The sequence below is a fragment of the Populus trichocarpa genome, chromosome 4, assembly GCF_000002775.5.
Source record: "Populus trichocarpa isolate Nisqually-1 chromosome 4, P.trichocarpa_v4.1, whole genome shotgun sequence".
Taxonomy (NCBI): Eukaryota; Viridiplantae; Streptophyta; class Magnoliopsida; order Malpighiales; family Salicaceae; genus Populus; species Populus trichocarpa.
In genome coordinates, this window is record NC_037288.2 from 10,055,097 (window position 1) to 10,064,354 (window position 9,258).

General features: G+C 32.7%; 1 protein-coding gene across 1 annotated transcript; it reads left to right on the top strand.

The window, feature by feature from the left end:
- Positions 1–6,211: 6,211 nt before the first annotated feature.
- Positions 6,212–7,642, top strand: LOC112327286 (phenolic glucoside malonyltransferase 1). The gene has a single exon (XM_024599656.2). It carries the CDS (start codon positions 6,212–6,214, stop codon positions 7,640–7,642), a length of 1,431 nt encoding a protein of 476 aa, XP_024455424.2.
- Positions 7,643–9,258: the final 1,616 nt, after the last annotated feature.

Consider the following 9,258-nt stretch of genomic DNA (forward strand, 5'->3'; position numbering starts at 1 on the left):
ATGTCTTTTGCTTTCAAAAATTTTCTAAAAATATCTTTGAAAATATTGTTGATTTTTCGGCATTTATTTTATCAAAGTGGATTAATATTTGGTTGTATTTTTTACAAACCCAGTATTAAAATACCCGATTTGCGTCAAAGCGTACAAAAATACATATTTTTAAAAAATGTTTTGTTTTAAAATACGGCCTAGTCTCTCCAATATATATATATAAATATTATAACATCATATTTTCACAACAAAAGAAATTTCAAAACAATATATGTATTAGCATGCATTTTTGGCTTTAATAACCAGTTTATTCAAGCCATGAGAACTAGGCCAATATTTCAAAAATTCTAAAAAATCTTTTTGTCTTTGGGATTACTAATTTATACGTAAAACGTATTCTTGATATTAAAAATATGTTTTTTTAGACATTAGAACGGTTAGGCTTTACCCGATAAGATAAGGACCTCCTTATTGAGGAGGACTTTTCTTGAACCGTAGATGGACCAACAACTAGGAAACACACGAAAACACCTTAAATTTTATCAGACAATAAAACGATGCAGCTTACCTTAGGTAGGGCGTATTTGGGGTGCTAATACCTTCCCTTTACGCAACCAGTCCCCGTACCCGATCTCTGAGACCAGTTAGGGTTCCTAGTGACCAAAATACTAGGTGGCGACTCCCATTTTTCACTGCTAAGAAACAACGAATTCCTTGTCTCCCCACATTAACCAGATATATATATCCCCCATCCTTTATATTATTTTTGTGGGTGGACGATCACCGCGACGTCGCTCACGTGCGACAATAGATATTATAACAAATTCAGTGTGCTCGTGAGGTGAAACGAGATGCAAAATGAATATAAGGTGTAGGGGAACACAATATGGAAACGTTAAAATGAATTCGATAAATTAATAAGATTTAACAAATACATTATATTGAGTGGAGCTAAGCTAGATTGTAAATGTATAACTCACTACAAGGTGACTATGATAGATTGATGTGTATAATGATGAAAAGATAATTCAACTTTAGTTAAGGAGAATATACCAAGTCTGAGAATTGATACAAGTTTGAGAAGTTCACAAAAAAATTTAAAGAAATGGGTTTTTATTTGTATTGTTAGTAATCCTTAGCAATTACATTGATGTAAATGTTTATTATGATTTTTATAGTTCTGTGTGTGTTTCAAATATTTTTTCCATTGAAAGCCTTAATACCTTCCATTGGGCAATCTAACCTTCCATTGGGGAGGGACTCTTGTATTTGAAATGAATACTTCTAGAATAATTTATATATACATATACATGTATGTATGTATGCATGGAAACCTTATTAATGTGTAAAGATAAATTGTGTATTATTGTATCCATTGATAGAATTATTAGATGGTGAATAGAAACTATCCTGATGTTATATTCTAAAAAAAAAATACCTTTCTTCTTACGTTAAGGCTTAAAGTTCCTTAAAATTGTATTAAATTATAGGGTATTGCATTATTGTTCCTCATTTGTACAACTAGAATGTTTGCAATATTTCTCTCAAGATTCCAACAACACCACCTTGGTTTAGATCTGCTTCTAGAAAAGATCTTTGAACTAAAGATTATATAACTCAAATATCTCTTAACAAGATGAACCTAAGCTCTAGATTTTAGAGGAAAATTAAAGCATAAAAAAAAAAAAAAACACTAAAAATGAGATGAGGTGGTGGTGTGTGTTGCTTGACAAAATTATTATTGTAGCAATCTCAAGGTAATAGTGAAATCTCTACAACTCTACGTACATAGGATAAATTGCCGAAACATGTAAATTCTTGTGTCATGTGCGCTTTATTTTTCTTCCTTCTTGTTCTCTTTTGTTTCATCTCTCTACAGAAACACGTCCTTAACAAGAGAAGCTAGATTGACGACTTCAGCAGCAGTACAACACAAGGGCAATAATATTCAACTGATGGCTGTCAGAATACTTGAAACCCATAATATCACTACCAGAAAATCAGCGAAAACCAACGGAAATACCGATGGAAATATTCCATCAGGAATTTTTGGAAAGTTGCAGCGGTGTGATGACGTGGATTTTTTCAGATGATTTTACCAATGGAATTGCTGAGGGATTCAAACCGGGATAGCCGTATAGTGACGTGGCACTTTCACCGGCGGAATCACCGACAGGTATACCGACGGAACGTGTCTATCGGTGATTCCATCAGTAAAAGTCATTATATACCCACTCTGCCGACACTCTCTTCCTCTGTTTCTCCTTCTTCTTCCCCATCCCACCTCTCCCCTCCTAAACTGCAGCCAACCAACTATCCCAACTCCCCCCTCTTCTAAACACAAGCACTCAAGTTTCTCATACTTTTCTACGTAGTCACAACATCCATTCTTGTGGATTTTATCATTTTTGTAAGTAAATTTATCCTTTTTATATAGTTTTAACATTTAAATGTGAATTTTATTGTTTTTTTAGTATATGTATTTTGTTAACGTATGTACTTGTTTGATTGTTATTTGTCAAAAAAACTTGTAGTATGAATGTATAATTTTATAGTTGTTATAGTTTGTTTTAGATTTTGTCAAATTATATTTGTTTGTAAATTGTTGAAAATTTGTTTGAATTACACTGAATTAGATGTGTTATGATGAAATAAATAATAGCTTGTTTAACGGGTCTATTTTAATTGTTATGAATTCTATTGCGAAGTTGTGATTTCCGTAAATTTATATATGTATAAATTTGTATGGACGTTGATAGTTGATAATTGATAATGAATATTTAACATAAGTGTTTTTTTAGTTTGTTGGATAATGTCGGGGAAAACCAATATTTTTGTTATGTTTATTTACGTAATGTAGTTAATTAATACATGTTGTCGTCATAATTTTATAGAGGTTCGATAGAAGTCATGGATGATCATTCATGGATGTATCGGGACTCACCCCAAGGATTGCGGAGGATGGATTATTGTAACGGGGTTCAGGGTTTTATTAATTATGCAACATCTATCCCGAGGAATTTTACTAACGGCGGTATTAGGTGTCCATGCAGGAAGTGTAAAAAATTAAAGTTTCTGCATCAAGATGTTGCAACGATGCATCTTCTAACCAAAGGGTTCATGGAGGATTACCTGTGTTGGTATGCACATGGAGAACTATTTGTTCCTAATGAGAGCATGGTAGAAATGGTGGTTGGGTCAACTTCTAGTGCTAGCAACATGCATGAAGTTGGAATGAGAATAGTAATCCTTACAGGAATATGGTTATGAATGCAATGAGAATGAGTAAAGGTAATGTCAGTGAATGTCCAATCGTAGAAGAAAAACCTAATGTAGATGCAGCAATGTTTTTTGATCTGTTGAAAGATTCTAACGAACCATTATGGGATGGCTGCACGAACCACAGTAAATTATCGGCCATAACACAGGTGTTCACCATCAAGTCAGATCACGGGTTGAATGAGGCCGGTTATGATAAGATTATCGAATGGGCGAGAAGCATTTTATCTGAAGGGAACAGGCTGAAAGAGAAACCCCTCAGTTTAGGATACCAGAAAATTGACATGTGCCTTAACTTCTGCATGTTATACTACCTTGAAAATGCTGAGCTGATCGAGTGTATGACATGTGGGCATTCCCGTTATAAACCCAGAACTGGGAGAGGAAAGACTCTCGTGGCATATAAAAACTTAGATACTTCTCAATCACACCTAGAAAATTTTGAAAAGATTGGAGGTTGAAAAATAAAAAGTCTATAACTTTTTATCAAATCATCATAATCTAACTACATTTGAAAAAAAAAAAACAAAACCCTAAAACAACCAACTATATGGACGAAGGACTAAAACTAAATTGAAGTTCAAAATAAAATAATATTAAATCTAATAAAAAACTCAACTAAAAGTCCAAATAATTTGAGCCCAAAAACATAAATTAGAGCCCAATCTCTCAAACAATGAACAATGGTTGAACAATCCTCCATTATCAATGATCATACACATGTGTGACGTGTCTCAGATCCGGTGTCCCCACTATCTTTTATTAAGTTCATGATTTGTCAAAATAAAGGTATGAACATCTGTTTCAAATTATAAAAAAAAAAATCAATTTAGTTCATCATTTATTAAAAAAATCAACTTTTATTTTTCCAAATCAAGCATCAACTCAAATTTTTTCCACGACACCGAAAGAACCCTATAAAAATAATAAAAAAAACCGTCAAGTTCGATCCTAAAACAACCTAGTTTAAAAGGAATAAAATGAAAATAAAACTTGAGCAAAAAAAAAAAAAAAACAAAGCATTATTACAATCCACAATATTATTATGTCTTAAGCTTCAATCAAAGCTTAAAAACTTTAAGTTTCTTCGTAAGATAATGAATAGTGAAATTATAGTCCTTTTTTATTTGGTCCTTGAAATGAAACTTTGCAATGGAGTCCCAATCAGCCTTAGTTTTTTAGATTCTTTGCAATTTCACCCTTAACTTTCTTCAATTGAACCCTTAAATTTCAGCGCTTTTTACAAAGTTGTCATTGTTTCATATTTCTTCAATGTGATCCTTAATTGAACTTTATATTTTAAATTTCTATCAATTAAGCCCTTGATTACACCATATTAGTCTTTCAAAGCTTCAAATGTGTTCCTAATCTTTCAATCTTTGCGAATTGATATGAATTAAGCCTCTAAACTTGATTTCTCTTCAATTGAGTCCTTGATTAAATCCACAAAACCCATTAGAAGTTTAATTATGTCCTCAAACTTAATTAATTCTTCTATGTTTTGCTCAATTGACTTTCAAACATAATTTTTACTTTAAATTGGGTTATGATATCAAGCATCAACGGAGTGTTACAGTTTTTTCCTTGACACCACAAGAACCCTATATAAACCTAACTAAAACAAACCATCAAGTGCGATCCTAAAACACCAATTTAACAAGAATAAAATGAAAATAAAACTTGAGAAATTTTTTTTATTACAATCCGCAATATTATTGTGTCTTGAGTTTGAATGAAAGCTCAAGCCCTTTAAGTTTTTTGTAATATTTTTTTTTATCCACTCAATCGCTTTCTAAATATATTCATGATATGAGCATAAGTATGATTATTAATTAATAATTTGTTTGATTACATTCTAACCCAACTACTTATAAAACTTATCCAAGCAATAATTAATAATCTGCAATCAATAATTATCACCTTCGTCAAAAAGAATTAAACAAATGAGATAATTTTAGGATATTTATATAGTTTGTTTTCTAAATAAAAGAAATAATATGACATCTCTGTTATTACATAGGTAAAAACAAAAGATCATAAAACTTGTTTTTATCTTTTTGTTATTGCGGACTTGTTTTCTTCACACATTTTTTATTCTACTATGTTATATTAGTTTTTAAAAATTTCTAAAGGAATGTTTTGAGTTATTTATTAAAAAAATGAATATTTATCAAATTAACATGTTTGTTTTTAAATATAAATTATTGTATATGAAGCTTGATGATTTTGATTATATTAGTATGTTTGGTTCTTAAAGTGTATAAAAGAAATTTAAAGGATCATGGGGTTTCTCAGTTGGTTCTGTATACATAAACATTTATATTCTTGTGTTGAGTAGATGTTTTTGCCAAAACTTCCCTTGTTTCTTACACAAATATATTTTTTACTTGGATAAAAAATTGGTGGATGCAAATAAAATAATATCACGCAAGTCCAATTTATAAGTAGGAAACAACTTCAAAACATTTTATTAATTTGATAGCATTGATAAATATTTGTATGTTAAGAGTTGATGAAATCCGTTTCAAGAAGTTAGTTCTTGTTAGAAGGAGTGTTCAAGTAGTTTTGATAATAATGTATTCAAGTATAATTAAGTAATTATAAGTTATATTTACAGAAGGACTAATTCTAAGAAAAAGATTAATAAATTTAGAAAATTAATTAATAAGTTAACTGTTTTAGCATAATAGCATTAATCCAATTAAAGTGTTTACAAATTTTGAAACATTCTTACATCCATTGCTTGCTAATTAAATGGTTTAGAGGTATAGATAACATACAAACTATAACATACAAACTCTAGTTATGTTAATATTATTATGTAACTCTTGCTATTTAATGTGAACTTAACTGTAACTCATTATAGTAATAAAATGCTACAATATAAGAGATTGTGAACAAGTTTTGGAGTTCTCAACTGATCGTATCTGGCTTCTATTTCATGGCTCCCCAAGATTCTGTGAAAATACTAGATCTCTGCCAAGTTGCCCCAGCCTACAACTCACCCGAGTCAATCACCGACTTCTCTCTCCCTCTCACCTTCCTAGACATTGCTTGGTTCAAATTTCCTCCAGCTCAACAAATTATATTTTATGAGCTCACCGAGTCAAGTCCAACCTTCTTCAATCTAGTAATCCTCCCCAGGCTCAAAAAATCACTCTCCCAGACACTATTCCACTTTCTCCCACTTGCTGGCCATCTAGTGTGGCCAGAAAACTCCCCAAAACCCATCCTCTTATACACTCCAAATGATGCAATTTCACTCACCATAGCCGAGTCAAATGCAGACCTGAGTCATCTCTCAGGGAATGAAACTCGGCAAGCCATCGAATCGTTTCCATATATCCCTGAGCTGCCTACATCTGACGCTAAAGCTTCAGTGATCGCTTTGCAAATAACAGTGTTTCCTAACAAAGGGTTTTCTATTAGCATCGTTTGTCATCATGGAATTCTTGATGGGAAATCTGCTACAACTTTCCTCAAGGCATGGGCCTATATATGCAAACACCTAGAATATGATCAACAACCTTCGTTACCTAGTGAGCTAACCCCTTTTTTGGACAGGGGAGTTATCAAGGATGCATATGGACTTGAAATGATCTTCTTGAACCAATGGTTAGCACTGACCAGGCCGGATACAAAGTCCGACTCTCGAAGCTTGAAGTTGGTGTCAAACATGGCAGTGTCACCGGACGTAGTTCGAGCCACATTTCAGTTGACTCGTGAAGACATAGAGATCTTAAGGGAAACAATATCGTCCCAGTTGGAAAAGGTCCTTCAAGAAGAGCTAAACCCAACAAAACAAATGGACTACATGTCAACTTTTGTACTTACATGTGCTTATACAGTAGTTTGCATGGTGAAAGCCAGAGGAGGGGATAGTAATAGAAAGATTTACTTTATATTCTCAGCAGATTGTAGGGGCAGATTAGACCCTCCGATTCCACAAAATTATATTGGTAACTGTATTAGCAGCCAACACATTGTTATCAAGGCAGGAGTTTCCATGGAGGAATGTGGGGTTGCAATGATAGCACAGAGGATTAGTGGCATGATAAAAGGGCTAGAGAAGGGACTTTTTGAAGGAGCCAAGGAGAGATTACTTGAACTGGCTTCTATAGAACCGGGTACAGAAATCATTGGGGTTACTGGATCCACCCGATTTGAGGATTACAGCTGGGATTTTGGATGGGGAAGACCCAACAAAGTGGAGTTTACAGGAAATGCTAGGGGAGGAGTAATTTCTTTGGCAAGGAGTAGAGAGGGAACTGGTGGTGTTGAGATTGGTTTGGCTTTGAAGATGCATGAAATGGAAAATTTTGTTTCGTTCTTTGTGAACAACCTAAAGAACTTTAGGCAAATCTCAAAATAGTTCTTCAAATTATAATTCAATTCTCAATAAAGCTTCAAAGATTTTCTTTTTAATTGGGCCTCTACAGATTCAGTAAGTCAAAATCGAGTCCCCTCATTGACATCAATTACCATAAAGTAATCTGTTGCAAAAGTTTGATTGTGTATTTTCTTATGATTATATTTTTCAAAAAACTAAGGGGGTAGGGTTAGGATAGGGCTCCCCTCAAAAGTTTCATTGTTTTGAGTCAAAACAAAACCCAATGTCAACCCTTACCCACGAGTATAATAAAAAGTGGATTTCTGAAGTCTTTATTGTGCAAATGAATGTAATGTAACTTGTTTGTGTAAAGTTACTACAACCTTAAAGCATTTTAGTCGAATGATGCTATAAAGTCTTACACTCTTAATCATAATTCAGGCTCTGGTTTCCTTACCAACAGACCCATGCCTTGATGATTAGCTTACAAGAATCCAGGGGCCATATCTGGCCATGTTCCAGCATCTATAGCAAGATAGGCCTAGTATAGCTCTTCATAATGCTTTCTTAGAACCTCATAGCAACTCATGTAGAAAAAAAAAATTGAGATAAATATTTTCATATATCCACATATGTTAAATGTCTAAAACATGATTTTTTTTTGTTTTTTTAATAATATAGAAGTATGAAAGTACTTTTGTGTTTGGTATTGTGGTAGCTGTTGTGGTTGTAGTTTGAAAAAAGTTTTTTTATAAAAGTACTTTGAGTTAAGGTTGGTTTGAAAAAATATATGTTTAGTTAAAAGGTTTCACTAATAGTGTTAAAATAGGTATAATATAAACTCAACATGGATTTCAATGTTTATATCCAAGAAAGTTTGTTATTAGCATGTCTTATCTTTTTATCTTACTAATTCCTATACCTTGCTTGTTAAATGATTAATCTACATTTGTGTTGTACAACCCTTGGTACAACAAATACTTGACACTTTCATAGCCTACTGTATGGTATAACCGACACTTGTGCTATGAAAGGAACTTGATTTGTTGTTAACATAAGTTAACATCATGAATTCCTGACAATATTTAAAAGTATGATGTTACTAAAATAAGATAATTAATATGATCATGTTAAAAATTTATAATGAACTATTAAGGATAAATCATCCGATTGAAACCTCCTTTGTGTGTGATTTCCAGTTGATTAATAAAAAGAGTTTATACTATACTTATTTTTAATACTATTAGTAGATCCTCTAACCTTGACAATTGCTTTTATCTTTGATTAATACTCACATCAATATCACATCTCAAAAGTTCTCTTCAACTCCTTTTTCATTTGTTGTTTATAATTTTATATAGTTCACCTCCATGTGTTCGACCCCGGTCTTACCGAGTTATTTATTATTTCGACACTCCTATACTTGGGATAAGACATCAATCTTTTGATCGTGTCACATGCCAACGAATCTTCTCATCTCTAACATCCACTAGTTACACCACCACCACCTGCATTATAAGCCATCAGCAACCACCAGCTACTCTAGCAACCCAAGCCAGCAACGAAAACTCCCTCAAGCTAGGTATCCCTGTTTCGACTTCTTCCTTTTTTTTCAAATTGTATTATGTTCTTAGAGGAGCATGCAGAACATCAAATAA

Excerpts from the sequence above, each read along its gene's own strand:
- LOC112327286 (XM_024599656.2), top strand. The coding sequence starts at position 6,212 with ATGGCTCCCCAAGATTCTGTGAAAATACTAGATCTCTGCCAAGTTGCC.